Genomic DNA, 17,076 nt, shown 5'->3' on the forward strand with positions numbered 1-17,076 from the left:
GATACTGTATACACCGATCAGCCATAGCTTTATGACCACTCACCTAATATTGAGCAGGTCCTCTTTTTGACACCACAACAGCCCCTTTTGCCATCAAAACAGCCAGTTGAGGTTTGGATAATACTAGATGTCTGCTATGCTATGTAGTATGCTATGGAACCTGCCACCATGCCATCAGTAGCAGATCCTTTAAGTCCTGTAAGTGACGCACACACACCCAGCCATTCACATGATATAAAAGAAAACATGATTCATCATTCAAGTGACATTCAATACACAAAACTTGAAATAGCCAAGTCTGCAAAGACAGAAATGAAAATAAGCCTGGTCAGTACGAAAGCTTTATTGTAAGCATTCATATTTACCAGCTCAAAGGGCCGTTTGTAGTTTCATAGTAACATTATTATTATTATTATACAAGATTTATATAGCGCCAACAGTTTACGCAGCGCTTTACAAAGTATAAGGGGGACAACACAATTACAGTACAATACAAAAGGTACAGGAGGGCCCTGCTCGTAGAGCTTACATTCTAAAGAGAGGGGGTGGTGATACAAAAGGTAATAGCTGCAAAGAATGATTTGATGGGGGTAACATAGGTTTAGGGTAAAAAGAAAAGGACAAAAGTCCATCAAGCTTAACCAGGTCCTACTAATTCTAATATGTTGACCTCAGTGAAGGCAAACAAAAACCCCACTGAGACAGATGCCATCTGGATAGCTGGAGACCGTCCATCAATGATTCTGCATGTTGAAATAAGGACTCCCTGTTACCTGGCTACAGTTAGTTGTTTTTCAACTAGGATACAACTGGTCAACATAGTATCCTAAGTAGTACTAGCTGCTTGGCTGCTAAAACTCAGAGCATAACTCTGGGTCCTCTTGCACATTACTCAGATCATTTCAGACATGACTTTCCTTGATAATATAAAACAATAGGGGGTTATTTACGAAAGGCAAATCCACTTTATACTACAAGTACTCTTGAAATTACACTGAAAGTGCACTTTGGAAGTGGAGTCGTTGTAGATCCGAGGGGGACATGCAAGGAAAACCAAAAACAGCATTTTAGCTTGCACATGATTGGATGATAAAATCAGCAGAGCTTCCCCTCATTTCAGATCTACCCCTCAGCTTTACAGCGACTGCACTTCCAAGCGCACTTTCAGAGCAATTTCAAGTGCACTTTGCATTTGTAGTTGGCACTTGTAGTGCAAAGTGGATTTGCCTTTCGTAAATAACCCCCACAGTGTTATTGATGGTACAGTTTTTGCAAATAAGCTTTTCTAAAGCTGAACTCTAGACAGACAGTTGAATACACAGATGACATACAACCTTATCTAGCAGGGGAGAGGACCTAATCTACTGCAGTGTCGCTTTCACTTACAGGTGTCCTTTGCACTCCCACCTTGTGACTGCAGAGCAAAAGGAGAAGCAAGATACAGATAAGTTCATCTCTCTGTCCTGCATTCTCCTCCTAACAAAATGTTCTTTACACTACAGCACCCCTGATTGGTTGGTGATTGTGCACTTGCATTAGTTTTTATATAAAATTTGACGGTCTAAGATAACTAAAGTTCAGGGTTATCTATCCGTGACTTGATCAAGTATGAGAGGTGAAAGCGTTCATTGTTTCTATATTGGCTACTCTCCCCTTGCAATGGAAGTAGGATTCTCCTGTTTCCCCACCCCCCTTTTCTCTAATACACTCCTCTACACCTTCTATGATGTATATCTCCTTAGATCTGGTATACTAGCCTACTAGCCACAGGCTGTGATTTTACTGACTGATACATCTACTGTATTTTTATATATCTGCAACTAATGTAACCCTAAGGGCCCTTTCACACTGGGGCGGTTTGCAGGCGCTATTGCACTAATAATAGCGCCTGCAAACCGACCCGAAAGTGCCGCTACTTTAATTCCAGTGTGAAAGCCCCGAGAGCTTTCACACTGGAGCGGCGTGCTGGCAGGACGGGAAAAAAAGTCCTGCCAGCAGCATCTTCTGAGCGGCGAAGGAGCGGAGTGTATACCGCTCCCTCACCGCTCCTGCCCATTGAAATCAATGGGATGGCGCGGCTATACCGCCGGCAAAGCGCCTCTGCAGAGGCGCTTTGCGGTGGTTTTCACCCCTTCTTGGCCGCTAGCAGGGGGGTAAAACCGCCCCCCTAGCGGCCCAATACCGACGGTAAAGCGCCGTTTACAATAGCGGCGCTTTACCGCCGACAACGCCCCCGCCCCAGTGTGAAAGGGGCCTAATATCCAACTTCTGTCTGTTTTTTTTTTTCTCTTTTCTTTGTGCGTTTTTTGTAAAAATCTAAACATAGGCGTGCGCAGCTCAAACACACGTGCGCCTGTATATATATATATATATATATATATATATATATATATATAGATATATATATATATGTATATATATATATATATCTATATATAGATATAGATATATACACATATATATAAATAAATACATATAGTGTAAATATATATCTATATATATATATATATATATATATATATATATATATAATATATACAATTAAAACTATATGAACCCTGGCTTGTCAGCAAAAAAAGTGCGTATATATCTATCTATCTATATAGATAGATAGATATATATATCTATCTATCTATAGATATAGATATAGATATAGATATACATATAGATATATCTATATCTATATATAATTACATACTTTTTTGCTGACAAGTGTAAAAATAAATATATAAGTTCAGGTTAATATTCAAATCCTATTTAATGTACAGTTGTGCTTGACAGCATCTGCCGATTGAATAATTCAACCCAAGAAAGTATGAATGTGCAATTAGCAGCCACATTTACCAGAGAATGACTTACTAATCCTCGAGACAGGGGGGGTCAATATTTATTCCCTTCTTTTTTTGATTCATCCTTATCCTCAGTGGATGGAGCATCAGACCAATGCTGCAACTGTCCCCGCCGTCTCTGCACTGAGAATCGAGCCACCGAACATCGCCAATGGCTCGGTTCTTACAGATCCCCGGAGGAAAGCTAATGTCAGTCAGTCAGCGTCTCTCCTCTCTGCTTCTCCACACTCATTGGAGCGATGAACTGTGGAGGGGCGGGGAGAGGCCGTCTCAGTGTCTCAGACACTGAGACTGCCATCAATCAAGGCAGCTGGCGGATCCAGACTTGGAAGTCAGGATGACGCGGTGATTCGACTGATGGCAGTGACATCAGCGAAGAGCGGACTTCAGACCGCTCTCTGCTGAAAATGGGTCACAGGAGTGCAAAACGAATTGCACTCCTGTGACCCAGAGGAGAAGCCCAGCCTAAAAAGCTCAGCCTGAACTTCTCCTTTAACCACTTACCGACCGGCTCCTGTACATATACATCGGCACTTTGAAGATGGATATCTCGGTAACGGCAGCAGCTGCTGCCACAACCGTGGTATCCATCTTTACAGGAGCCGGTTCTGTGTACGATAATGGTGGTCTCTGCGGCGGGTTCGCCACCCCCCCTCCCGCCGCTCTCCTGCGCCCTCCGCCGCTTACCGGAGCCGTCGGTATTGGTGGAGGCGATCGGGACCTTTCTGTGCCTGGGTATGGAGACGAGTGAGGCTAAGATGGCCGCCACCCGTCTCCATACCATTGAACGGCTGAAGCGACGTCATTACGTCAGCTCCGCCCACTTTTCTTAAAGGCATTTTTTTTTATGTCATTTTTTCAAACGACTTTTTTTTTCTTTTTTTTTTGCATTTTAGTCCAAATATGAGATCTGAGGACTTTTTGACCCCAGATCTCATATTTAAGAGGACCTGTCATGCTTTTTTCTATTACAAGGGATGTTTACATTCCTTGTAATAGGAATAAAAGTGACACCATTTTTTTTAAAAAACAGTGTAAAAATAAATAAAATATTGTAAAATAAATAATAAAAATAAAATATTTTTTTTTAAAACCCCCCCGTCCCGACGAGTTAGCACGCAGAAGCGAACGCATACGCGAGTAGGGCCCGCATATGAAAACGGTGGTCAAACCACACATGTGAGGTATCGCCGCAACCGGTAGAGCAAGAGCAATAATTCTAGCCCTAGACCTCCTCTGTAGCGCAAAACATGCAACCTGTAGAATTTTTTAAACGTCGCCTATGGAGATTTTTAAGGGTAAAATTTGATGCCATTCCACGAGCGGGCGCAATTTTGAAGCGTGACATGTTGGGTATGAATTTACTTGGCGTAACATTATATTTCACAATATAAAAAAAAATTGGGCTAACTTTACTGTTGTCTTATTTTTTTATTCAAAAAGTGAATTTTTTCCAAAAAAAAGTGCGCTTATAAGACCGCTGCGCAAATACGGTGCAAAAAAAAGTATTTCAATGACTGCCATTTTATTCTCTAGGGTGTTAGAAAAAAAACAATATATAATGTTTGGGGGTTCTAAGTAATTTTCTAGCAAAAAAAACTGTTTTAATCATGTAAACACCTAAAATCCAAAACGAGGCTGGTCCTTAAGTGGTTAAGTACAGGATCTCCTCCCGAGCTCTTCAGTTTTTATTTTTGTTAAGCCCGCTGGTTGATTGAAAAAAAACAAAAAAACAGATAGTGTGTACTAGGCTTTAAATTAGGCTTTAATGGTCTGGTGTTGGGAAAAGCAGAAAAGTGCTTTCTACACTTGCTTTATGTGCCAGTCATGCATTGTTCCTCTAACTTTCAGATATGCACATTCTCAGTGTTAATTCAAATTAAAGGTGAATTTTACAAAACTATAGAGCAGGGGTCTATAAAATACAGCTCAAGCGCGAAATCTGGCCCACTACAGGATTGCACCCGGCCTGCTGCTAGGGTCAGGTTTCCCCCTGCTGCTACCCTGTTTCCCCAAAAATAAGATCTAGCGTGATTGTCGGTGCTGGCTGCAATATAAGCCCTACCCCCAAATAAGCCCTAGTTATAGTCCTTGTAGGTCTTATTTTCAGGGTAGGGCTTATTTTCGGGGAAACAGGGTAGGGCTTATATTGCAGCCATCACCGACAATCACGCTAGGTCTTATTTTCGGGGAAACAGGGTACAGTACAGACAAGCTAAAAGGTAGGTAAGTGTGGACCACTGATAGGGAATCTGATGTCAGGGGGGCTCTGATTGGGACCCTTAAGTAAGGGGGGACTCTGATGTAATGCAGGACTTTTGGGTGGACTCTGATGAAAGGGGACTCTGATGAGGACTGTGATGTTAGGGGGGCTCTGATGGGGACCTTGATGTAAAGGAGGACTATGACAGGGACCTGGATGTAAGGAGGTCTTTGTTGTACTGAAGTTCTTTCTCTTTTGTTCTGAATCATATCATGTGAACTCTAAAAAAAATTCATGTAAAACTTATTTGGTAAAACATTGGGTGCTTTTGCTTTCTTTACTGTGGTCCACAGCAAAGCTGACCACACACAAGTATTTCAATATACAGCTGGCCATATGCCAACCTCCTGTATACCAAAAAGTTTATCACTTCTGTAAAAAGCAGAAAAATTGACAACAGGGATGGAAAACCGTTTCAGAGGGGACTAATGGTGACATGTCCAAGCCACCCTGGAAACACTGGAAAAGTCACATAACAGAAGAATTTTTACACACCATTCCCTAATATTTACAAGGAGCAAACACAAAAAGGAAACAGAAAATAGAAGGTTAGTGTTTCTTTAATAGAGGAAACCTTCCAATAAACCCTCATTCAGACTCAGGGCAGTCATTGCTTTATTTAGCAACAGGAACGCTATAAAAGATTTTTTTTCAGCTAAGCATTTTTTTTGGCAATGAAATCTCTGTAAAAACAAGACGTGTGAACCACGCTCTCCATATCTTACTCGTGTGAGATGTCTTGTACAAAATAATCTGGACAGTACTTTAAAGAAAACTGTCCTGAACAAAACACATACAGTAAACCACCACTTTTTGACTCCACCCGAAAAAGATAGATGCCTGGCTATCTAACTTCGATTATAACTACTGACCCAGAACAAGCATGAAGCCAGTGAAACCAGACTGATCTCTTGAGCTACAGTACATATTCCCTCTTGATTAATGACTCACAAAGTAAAGAAGGCAGAGGAAGAGCGTGACAGCCAGGCTGTTAGCATTTTCAAAAGGAGATCAAAAGAAGCCCCATTGCTGCTAGTAAAACTGTCTCTTCTGCATTTGACTACAGACCAGTGATGAGCTCAGGCGTATTCGGAAGGGAATCCAAACCCATCTGAGCTATCCCGCTGGAAAGATGTCAAAGCAGACAGCAAATCATGGGTGGTGGAGGCATTCTCCCCCTCAGTTGCACATATTATTATTATTATTATTATTATACAGGATTTATATAGCGCCGACAGTTTACGCAGCGCTTTACAACATTAGGGCAGACTGTACAAGTACAATACAATTCAATACAGGAGGAATCAGAGGGCCCTGCTCGTTAGAGCTTACAATCTAGGAGGGAGGGTCAAGTTATACAAAAGGGTAATAGCTGTGGGGGATGAGCTAATGGAGAAAATAGTGCAGTTATTAGATGGAGGCAGGATAGGCTTCTCTGAAGAGGAAAGTTTTCAGGGATCGCCTAAAAGTGGATAAGTTTGGAGACAGTCTGACAGATTGGGTAGGGAATTCCAGAGGATGGGCGAGGCTCGGGAGAAGTCCCGGAGGCGGATATGGGAGGAGGTGATGAGGGAGCTAGAGAGCAGGAGGTCTTGGGAGGAACGGAGATGGCGATTAGGTTGGTATTTTGAGACTAAGTTAGTGATGTAGCTGGGGGCAGAGTTGTGGATGGCTTTGTAACTTATTGTTAGTATTTTGAATTTAATTCGTTGGGCGAGTGGCAGCCAATGGAGGGATTGACAGAGAGGGGTAGCAGACACTGAGCAGTTTGTAAGGTGGATAAGTCTGGCAGCAGCATTCATGATGGGCTGCAGGGGGGATAGTCTGTTTAAAGGTAAGCCAATGAGGAGTGAGTTGCAGTAGTCAAGGCGAGAGATAACCAGGGAGTGAATCAGGAGCTTTGTGGTTTCATTGGTTAGAAAGGGACGTAGTTTAGAGATGTTGCGGAGGTTGAGGCGGCAAGCTTTGGAAAGTGATTGGATGTGGGGCCGAAAGGAGAGTTCAGAGTCCAGGATAACACCTAGCACCCTGACATGTGGGGACGGGTGGATGGTTGTGCCATTGCTCTTGACAGAGAAGTCAAGGGAAGAGCCACGTGGGGGAGGAAATATTATAAGCTCAGTTTTGGACAAGTTGAGTTTGAGGAAGTGGTGTGACATCCATACAGATATGTCGGTTAGTAAGTTAGTGATGCGTGAAGAGACTGATGGAGTGAGTTGAGGGGTGGAGAGATAGATTTGCGTGTCATCAGCATAGAAATGATATTGAAAGCCATGAGAGGCTATCAGCTGACCCAAGGAAGAGGTGTAGATTGAAAATAAAAGAGGTCCAAGAACAGAACCTTGGGGGACCCCGACAGAGAAGGGAAGAGGAGTGGAGGAAGTAGAAGTGTAAGTGACACTGAAGGTGCGTTGGGATAGGTAGGATGAGAGCCACTGAAGAGCGCAGTCACGGAGACCGAGGGAGTAAAGTTTTTTGAGGAGGAGGGGGTGGTCAACTGTGTCAAAGGCAGCTGAAAGATCCAGAAGTAGGAGTACAGAATAGTGTCCATTGTTTTTTGCAGTTAGTAAGTCATTTGTGAGTTTTAAAAGAGCAGTTTCTGTGGAGTGTTAAGGGCGGAATCCAGATTGAAGAGGATCAAGAAGGTTGTTTTTAATGAGGTGGTCACTCAGTTGGTTGTAAACCAGGCGTTCAAGGAGTTTAGAGGAAAAGGGGAGCAAGGAGATAGGGCGTAGGTTGTTAAGATTGGTAGGGTCCAAGGACGGCTTTTTGAGTATGGGAGTGACCAGTGCATGTTTTAGAGCGTCGGGGAAGATGCCAGAGGTGAGGGAGAGATTGAAGATGTGGGTTAGAGAGTGTAGGATGGGGTCAGAGGGTGACCGTAGCATTTGAGAGGGAATGGGGTCCAGGGGACAGGTGGTTAGGTGGGCGATAGAAAGGAGTTTAGCAACTTCATCTGTAGTAGCAGATTTGAATAGGGGGAGTGTCAGTTGTACCTGTTGACATGGGGTCTTAGCTGGGGGAGATACCTGTAGAATGGAGATTTCATCACGGATTGTATCAATCTTGTTTTTGAAGTGATTAGCAATCTCCTGGGCAGTGAGTGAGTCAGTGGGTGGAGGCGGTGGAGGACAAAGTAGAGAGTTGAAGGTAGAGAAGAGTTCACGGGGATTGGATGAGAAGGTGTTAATAAGAGTTGTAAAATAGGTTTGCTTTGCAGTGTGGAGGAAAGAATAGTATTTTTTGAGGGCAGATTTGTATTGATTGAAGTCTTTGAGAGACTTAGTCTTGTGCCACAGACGCTCAAGAGCACGACTACGTTTTTTGAGACTTTTGGTGTCATCTGTTTGCCAGGGTTGTAGGGGTCGAGGCCTGATTCTGCGTGTAGTGAGGGGAGCGAGCTTGTCCAGGGTGGTGGACAGAGATTTATTGTAGATGGATGTGGCTTGGTTGGGGCAGGACAGGGGGGAGAGATTTTGTCATAGAGGTGGTCAGTAGCAGAATAGAGGAGAGAGGAGTTGAAGTTGCGAAAGTTTCTATGGGTGATGGTTAGGCGATTGGAGGGAAAGGTGGTGGAAGACAGGGGGAGAGAGAAACTAATAAGATGGTGGTCGGAGAGAGGAAAAGGATTGTTTGAGAAGTTGCATGGAGTGCATAGGTAGGAGAATACAAGGTCAAGGGTATTGCCATCAGAGTGAGTAGAAGCCTGTACCCATTGCTTCAGGTCAAATGAAGCAATGGGTACAACCAATAAGCAACCAATATGTGACGAACGCGGGTGTCAGATCCCCGCCCTCCTCGCTAACTTGCAACAAAGGACCGGCCAACCTCACACCACGCTGTCACTTACGTAACAATGCCACTCTCAGCTGCGCCCAGCACAAAGATTTTCCAGCTTGCAGGACCACAATCTAGGTGCGAGCAACCTGAGAGTGATTGTCACTGGGCTAATTACACAATTAACCCTTTAACTGCCACCACCCCCGTTTAAAAGACCGAGCCGGGGGAGACTCGTAATTTTAGCAATACCAATTATAATTTTAGAATAAGCGTCTGCCACACACACTGCCACCACAGACAGGTCTGCTCAGAGTCTTACTCAACAACAGTAGCGCCCTTCAAGAGGCAGGTTCGTTTATAGCTTGCATTAACATATACACTATATTACCAAAAGTATTGGGATGCCTGCCTTTACATGCAAATGAACTTTAATGACATCCCAGTCTTAGTCCGTAGGGTTCAATATTGAGTTGGCCCACCCTTTGCAGGTGAATTAGAGCGGAGACTGTGAACCAGGCCTTCTCATCCTACATCAGTGCCTGACTTCACAAATGCACTTCTGGAAGAACGGTCAAACACTCCCATAGACACACTCCTAAGGCTGGGTTCACACCTCCCTGTGGAGCGCCTGACAGGAGGGGTCCGGTGTGTCCCTTTTCTCCATTTCAGGGATGAATCAGGGCCAAATTTTTGCCTGAATTCAGCCCTGAAACTGAGCCAAAGACGCACAGGATCCCTGTGCAATTTGCTCCGCAGCCATCACGGAGATGTGTGAACCGGCTCCATTGAGAGCCGGTCACAATCTTCTGACATGAAAATTGCATGCGGGGAAACCCGCATCCAATTCGTACTAGTGTGAACCCAGCCTAAACCTTGTGGACAGCCTTCCCAGAAGAGTTGAAGCTGTTATAGCTGCAAAGGTGAGCCAACTCAATATTGAACCACAAGGACTAAGACTGGGATACCTTTAAAGTTCATGTGCATGTAAAGGCAGGTACCCCAATACTTTTGGTAATATAGTGTATACACCCCTTGCATACACGCAGCTGTGGAGTGGGGAATGCCTCCACCGCCTGTGATTGGCTGTTGTTTTGAAAACTCAGTCGGGTTCGCACTCATGTCCGAACATGCTTGAGTTCATCCCTACTGCAGACCAGTCATATGAGAAATATGGGGGGTGACCTCTTTCTGAAAATTCTTGTTTCCGGGCTGTTACTGACCTAAGTATCTTTTGAGTTATGCTGGAATAAGAGTATGTAGGAATGCAGGGAGCAGAGGCAAAAAAAAAATGATCTTGTTTTTTCACTGACCAAGCATTTTCAGGACACAAGGCCTGCAATATTTTTTTCCTTTAGTCCTAACCTTTGAAATTAGTCTGAAGAGCATCAGACTGAGCAAACAAATAGGCTAAAATAGTTTTCTTGATGCTCTAAAATCACCCCTTTAGCTTCATTGTGAGGGTAAGGATGATATGAAATATAATGAGATGGCTGGCTATAGTATTGCTTGGGTTTTATCAGGCTTTTCTAAGCTTTGAGCACAAATACGCAGGGACAATGACAATGCAAATGTACAAATGTAATAGAAAGTCTGTCTGATCAATATGCTGGTAAACTAGAGGCTTAATAAAAATATAAAACAAAGGGACGCTGTTACATGTCAGTGCACAGCTCCTTACATATTAGCATGCAAAGAACTCTGATTTTTCCTGTACAGTATTGAATTGTATTGTAACTGTACTGTTTTCCCTCACGTTGTAAAGCGATGCACAAACTGTTGGCGCTATATAAATCCTGTATGATAATAATAATAATAATAATAATAATGAGGAAAAAATTGTACGAGCAGGGGAGCAATCTAATAAAAAACAGCAAAGGTTTTGCAGTTATCAGTAGCTGATTTCATGGCGCCTTTAGTCATACCAGCATCATTAATGCATAACAAAAAAAATTATCATAACCGTCACTTTTAAATAAACATATGAAATATAAAACTATCTAAGGCCCCATTCACACCTGACCAGTTTGTAGTTTAAAGCTCCAAAACGCTCAACATCCAAAATCCCATGGTTTTGAACTGTGTCTGTTCAAATCTGAGTGTGAAGCTGGAAAAAGTACACAAGCTTCCTTTAATCTACAAGCTTCAAGTATTTTTGGTCCTAATAAACTTTAATAGAAATGGCTGAAAATGAAAAACATGCAAACAAATCACAAAAACATGCATATTACACCTTTTCCCCTGGTAGCTAGCTTTCAATTGGCTAAAATTTTTTTTTTTAAATGGTCAAGCAAAAACACCTGCCAAAGAGCTCAAAAAAGCAAGTAAAAACAACCAAAGATGGTCAGCTCAAATATGTATGCAGCTAAATACAAAACAGTGTTTGTAATTTGACTTGTAAACCCTATCATCAAGGCGTCATGAAGAACAAACATAAAGCAAACTTCATTGGGCATTTATGGCTCAGCCACACTTGTGGCTTGTGTACAAGAGTGGGTTCATTTATTTTCAATGGGTCCTCAATGCAAGTCCACAGGCCAAAAAAACGCATCTCACGGATTCTTGGACAGGACCATGCAAGGCAATACAAATTTTTTATTGAATGTGTTACAGTATGCTAAGGTTCACCATGTGTTGACAGGCTCACATGTATGATAGCAACCTTAAAAGACGTTTAGTTTCTACAAAGGTCAGTCCAATGGCCTCCTAGAACTCTCTATATGCCTGCCGGGGCTTGATAAAGCTTGATAAAGCTACCACCAACATTCCCATTAACAAACCAATCCACTCAAACCTAATATTTCAGTTTCTGGTAGATATTTACAGACTTAACTGGTGAGTTCTCTGCACCTAAGGTCCTGGGACTGCGTAACTGATTTAGCCTCATTATTCCTGCTGGTTAAACACAAAAAGCAGTGGCTCAACTCGGCAGGAGGGAGGGGCCAGGAGCGCCGGCAAGGGACCCGAGAAGAGGAAGATCTGGGCTGCTCTGTGCAAAAACCACTGCACAGAGCAGGTAAGTATATTTTTAAACAACAAAAAACGAAACTTTAATATCACTTTAAGGCTCCATTCACACTTGTCCAACTTGTCATGCAACTTTGGACATCAAAGTTGCATGCAAGTTCTTCCCCATGTTTTCCAATGATAACCATTCATACATGTGCGACTTAGACTGCTTTCACACTGCTCGTTTTAGCTGTGCTTTACTGCTGTTTAAAGTGGAGTTCCACCCACTTTTACAACTCTTCAGCATCCCTTACTAAACTGTGCACTGTAAACGAATTGGATATTTTTAATTTTTTTTTCTCAGCACCTACTGTATATCTGCTGTATTCATTTTTCACTTCCTCCTCCCTGGCCGTGGCCCATCGCATCATTTCCTGTTTGCAATGCCTTCTGGGAAGGGGCAGCAACTTCCTCTGACACTGCCGTTGCTATGGAAACCTGACCTGAAACCTATTACACTGCTTGTGCTGCACTGAGCATGTGCGAGATCTGCAAGGATGAGATCCAGGAAGAAATACAGTTTGGCTTCAGATGCCCACACTTAAGATGGCCACGGCAAACTACTGCTATAAACTAACAAAACAGACCTTAGTTTACAGACTTACTTTACTAGAATACATTAAGCTTGTGTATTATCGGGGGAATTTTTATTTAAAAAGTATAATTTCGGCTGGAACACCACTTTAAGTAGTGCTTTTGCGCCGCTTTTCGGCCACTATTGGGGCGCTTTTAACCCCAAAGAAGGGGTTCGGGCGCTTTGGAAGAGCTGCCCATTCATTTCAATGGGCAGGGCATTTTGGGAGCGCTCCCAAATCTCTCCAAAGATTCTGCTTGCAGGACTTTTCCTAATGCCCCACAAGCGCACCGCCCCAGTGGGAAACATCACACTGAAATGAATGGGAGATGGCTTTCAGGTGCTTTACAGGCACTATTCCTAGCGCTAAAATGCCTGAAAACCACCTCAGTGTGAAAGGGGTCTTAAAGTTGCAGCAACTTCAAAGTAGTTCATGAACTGCTTTCCACCGACTTTCATGCAACTTGAGGGCCATAGACTTCAATGTTAACCTTCAGAAGTTGCATGAAAGTCATATGAATGTTATACAATACAACAGTTGTGCAACAGTTGTCCATTATTACTGGTCAAAGCCAAAGTCGTATCCAAGATGCAACCATCCAAAGCTGCGTCAAAGTTGTGTCACAGTTGTATCAAAGTATCACCAAAGTTGCAGTCCAAAGTCAGCGCAACTTTGGAATCCTAAAAGTGTGAAAAAACGGGTGATCTGTCGTCCAATTTTTGGATCGTGTGTACGGGGCTTTAGCGCAAGTTGGTGTCAAATGTGTTAACACTTGCTCTCTTCCTGTGTTTTGGTAGTTTGGACATGTTTTGTATTTTGAAATACATTTCTGGATCTTATGCAGCATACACACAAGCAGACTTTTCGACCGGACTGGTCCGACAGACCGAGTCCGGTGGACAATCCGATTGTGTGTGGGCTTCATCGGACCTTCAGCGGACTTTTCCAGTCAAAAATCTGACAGACTTTAGATGTGGAACATGCTTCAAATCTTTACATTGTAACTCTGCCGGACCCAGAAATCTTCTGTATGCTAGTCCAACGGACAAAAACCGACACTAGCGCAGCTATTGGCTACTGGCTATCAACTTCCTTATTTTAGTCCGGTGTACGTCATCACGTACGAATCTGTCGGACTTTGGTGTGATCGTGTGTAGGCAAGTCAGTTCGTTAGAAAGTCCGTTGGAAGTCCGCCAAACTTTTTGTTGCTGAAAAGTCCGCCCGTGTGTACACGGCATTATACTTTCGCTGTGCGGTCATTCAAGTTCCACATTTAATGTTTTCACAGTACGAGACAGACCAACACCTGATTCTTTGGAGCTGAATGTGTTGTGGCAGCAAAACCTAGAGTGGTGTATAATGTTTGGAGCTAAAGCTTGCTTAGAAAACTTCAAGAAATTTGTTCAATTATTAATAAAATCTTGCTGATCATGAAGCTTTTGTCACTAGCATTTACAAATCTAGATAAAAAAAAATTACTGCTGTACTTGAGCATAAATTAGACATGAAGTACTTTGCCATGGATGGTGTATCATACAATCGAGCAAGGTACAGTGTGAGGATGTTGAAAAAGAATACATTTATGGACTATGTAGGTAAGGAAAGCAGAGTGCTTACCGTGAAGGTGTTGGGCTCCTCATTCTCTTGTTGTAAACTGGGAACCAAAAGGACACAGAATACTAGGTAGCAGGATAACCGCATCTATGGAAAATGGTGGGAGAATAGTGTTCAATGAATGGTTTTGAGCACAGCACATAGGTAATTTCATATCTTGATTGTCTTAGGGATATTTATGAAGCTGTGAAATGATAATCAGTTTGGGTTTCTCTTTTCAGAAACAGCAGACCAAAAGATCCTTTCTGTGATTCACCCAACCTTGCTGAGCCCCTTAGGCTTTTATAAAAGAGGGAAAACCTGGTTGAATTTTCCCACACGTTAGGTATTGTTACACCAAATTAAGTCTGATGCTGGATGTATCTGTTGTAAGTAGAGAAAGGGGAGGGAGGCAGAGGGCACCTGAGCCATTACTACTAAGATATATGAGGCTGGTGGCCCTTACTGGAAACTAGACATCAATAAAAGCATGACCTGCAGTTACCGTTATTAGTATTATTATATAGCTACCAGCCCCTGTTCAGACATTAGAACACAGCATCTGGCAGAGACAAGTCCCTCAAGCACCGACTTCCTTTTGCGGTTCTGAGATGTTATGTGACCAAATCCTGAGAGCCGCAAATGAAGCTGATTCTAGAAGATGTGAAAAGATGGGTTACATTAAATCATATCTTTTAGGAACACCAACCGTTCACTAAGGCAATAAATGAGGTGCCTTGGCACATGTTCTTTAGCCCACAGCAATATTTTTCCACCATGAAAGGGCAAGTTGGTTGCGTTTGCCTCCCAGGCTAAAAGTTCCCAGTAAATCCCTGCATACAGACACACATTTGTGACTGTTGAGAAGCTGTACAAAAAACAATATTTTCTCACATCTAGCAAAATTGTGTCCAATCTTGTACAAATGCACATATTTCTTTTTTTTTAACCACACCATTAGTAAAAATCTCCGACCTGCCACATTGTTTTGTTACTCAAGAAGGCTTGTCTAAAGCTGGCCATACCCCAGTAGAATTTTGTCAAACCATTTTTGTGTTTGGAACATTTGTGTGACTTCCTATTGGTTAGTGTCAAGTTGGCATTCAATTTCAACTATAGTAATGAGAAAATACGAAGAAGCACAATGCAAATTTTTTTTTCTAACAAAGAAAATTCTAACTGTAAATGTGGTTATTGTTTGGGAAAAATCATACATATTGTAATGAAACCTGTCTAATATGTTTTGGATTCCATTCAAATAGCAGGTCTGGACAAAACTTTAAGGGCTATCGGACAAAAGTAATGGACTCAATGATGGCAAGAAAGAATGTTCTGATGACTGATTTTTCTATGAATATTTGAAAATCTAAAGTATGATCAGGTTTGGTTTGCCTTTCAGTGCCCCATAGATCATTATCTATCATTATAGATTATAGATCATTACTTATCTATCTATCTATCTAACCATTATTTAAGGCTCAATGTAACCAAAAACAGCCATATCATAAAAGTGTCATGCAATATCTATTTGTGCTTTTAATTCACTCAGGTTATATAAAATCTCCTCTGCCTATGCATTACTGAACTCTGCACTATTCTACTACACTTTACACGTTGACAAGACAATTGAATAAACCTGAAGGTGATTATAACTTATTGTCTATATACAAGACTGTCTTCTCCAAAATAGATTCCATTACAACAATAAGTCGCATGTTTTCCTGTACGTCTTTTGCATAAAAATCGAAAGTTAATTTCTTTGCTGACCTTGCACTTCAGGATCCCTCACTAGTTTGATGAGTACATGACGATACATTTTTTACCCTATGCTAGAAATCACAGAGACGCTTCACTACACATCACATTTGTGTTAAAGCTGCCATGATTGACGCCGTAATATGAAAACTAGTTGTACGCTCATTCAATAAGAGGGTTACAGAGTATTATTACACGATAGATAGCCAGACGTAATATTTCTGATTACTCACAGTTCTTGTTTGTCCGTCAGTGGATTACGTTTCTGTTGCCCTGCAAGTTGCTCCAATTCCTCCTATATTTTCCCCCTCTCTCCTGTATAATCCCACTCTCCCCCTTCTTCTATGTTCTCTCCTGTTTCAAATGTCTCCCTTGTTCACTTCCTTTTTGTATGGCTTTCCCCTCCTTCTCATACACTGTGCCAGGGACTGTCTCTTTCTTCGAGTCCCACTTTTTCGATCGAATGCACTCTCCGTCCTCTCTGATCCTGGAACCACGTCCCACTCTGTCTTTCAGTGTCTCTACTCTCCTACTTCTATTTCTCTCTGTCTCCCTTTCTCCAAATTCCTGACTTTCTGCCAATCCCTCCCTACTTCCCAGTAAAATTCCCCCCACACCTGGTTTTACTTAAACACAGACACACAGCTCTTTTATGTCCAGCTGTTCGCCCCCATCTGGGTCCCCACCCCTTACACACCCCTAGAGCCCTGTGTCACAACTTTTCCCCCTAGAGGTCCCTGAGACTTTTAATATTGTGAGACCTTACCTTGTAAAGACCCCCTTGCAAGCCAGAGCCTCTTGCACGCTCACAGATCTGTTCTCCTCCCCTTAAAGCATATTACCAGAACTGCATTATTACACCACTGCAGACAATGATCCCAGCTGCCATACACCTTTCACCTAACCACACAAGTCCATTTATTTTTTTACTGTAAGGGGCCCCAAGCCCCTAAAGCTTTTCAAAAGATGCTGGGATTGCAGTAAAGAAGGTACTCCTCCTGCTTACCATTCCCCACCATTACTCACCTTCTGTAATACCTATGTTATATGCCCTCTATCAGCCTAGTTTCACACTAGTCCTGCCACATTATCTTGCCTTTTCAGTGTAGTGTTTTAGTAGATTTTTATGCACATTTTTGATGTTTTTTGATGCTTCATGCTTTTTTTCTTTATTGGAGAAGACAGGTTGTTAGTCAATAAAAACAACAGCAAAAGGGACCCTACTTACAGTCAATGTGCAGTATCCCCTGTGACA

The 17,076-nt window shown here is 42.4% G+C and overlaps 1 protein-coding gene across 2 annotated transcripts in view; it reads right to left on the reverse strand.

Annotated features, from left to right (window-relative positions):
• Positions 1-16,650, reverse strand: part of EFEMP2 (EGF containing fibulin extracellular matrix protein 2) — a 69,773-nt gene extending 53,123 nt beyond the window's left edge. The window contains exons 1-2 of one of the 2 annotated variants that reach the window (XM_073605261.1): positions 16,588-16,650; positions 14,091-14,174 (exon numbers count right to left, since the gene is read on the reverse strand). In XM_073605261.1, the coding sequence (XP_073461362.1) occupies positions 14,091-14,174 (84 nt within the window). In that variant the 5' untranslated portion in view covers positions 16,588-16,650. Of the gene's footprint in view, positions 1-14,090; positions 14,175-16,054; positions 16,522-16,587 lie in introns of those variants that run through there. The other variant, XM_073605260.1, reaches the window with a different exon arrangement.
• Positions 16,651-17,076: the final 426 nt, after the last annotated feature.

Source organism: Aquarana catesbeiana, linkage group LG11 (assembly GCF_042186555.1).
Source record: "Aquarana catesbeiana isolate 2022-GZ linkage group LG11, ASM4218655v1, whole genome shotgun sequence".
Taxonomy (NCBI): Eukaryota; Metazoa; Chordata; class Amphibia; order Anura; family Ranidae; genus Aquarana; species Aquarana catesbeiana.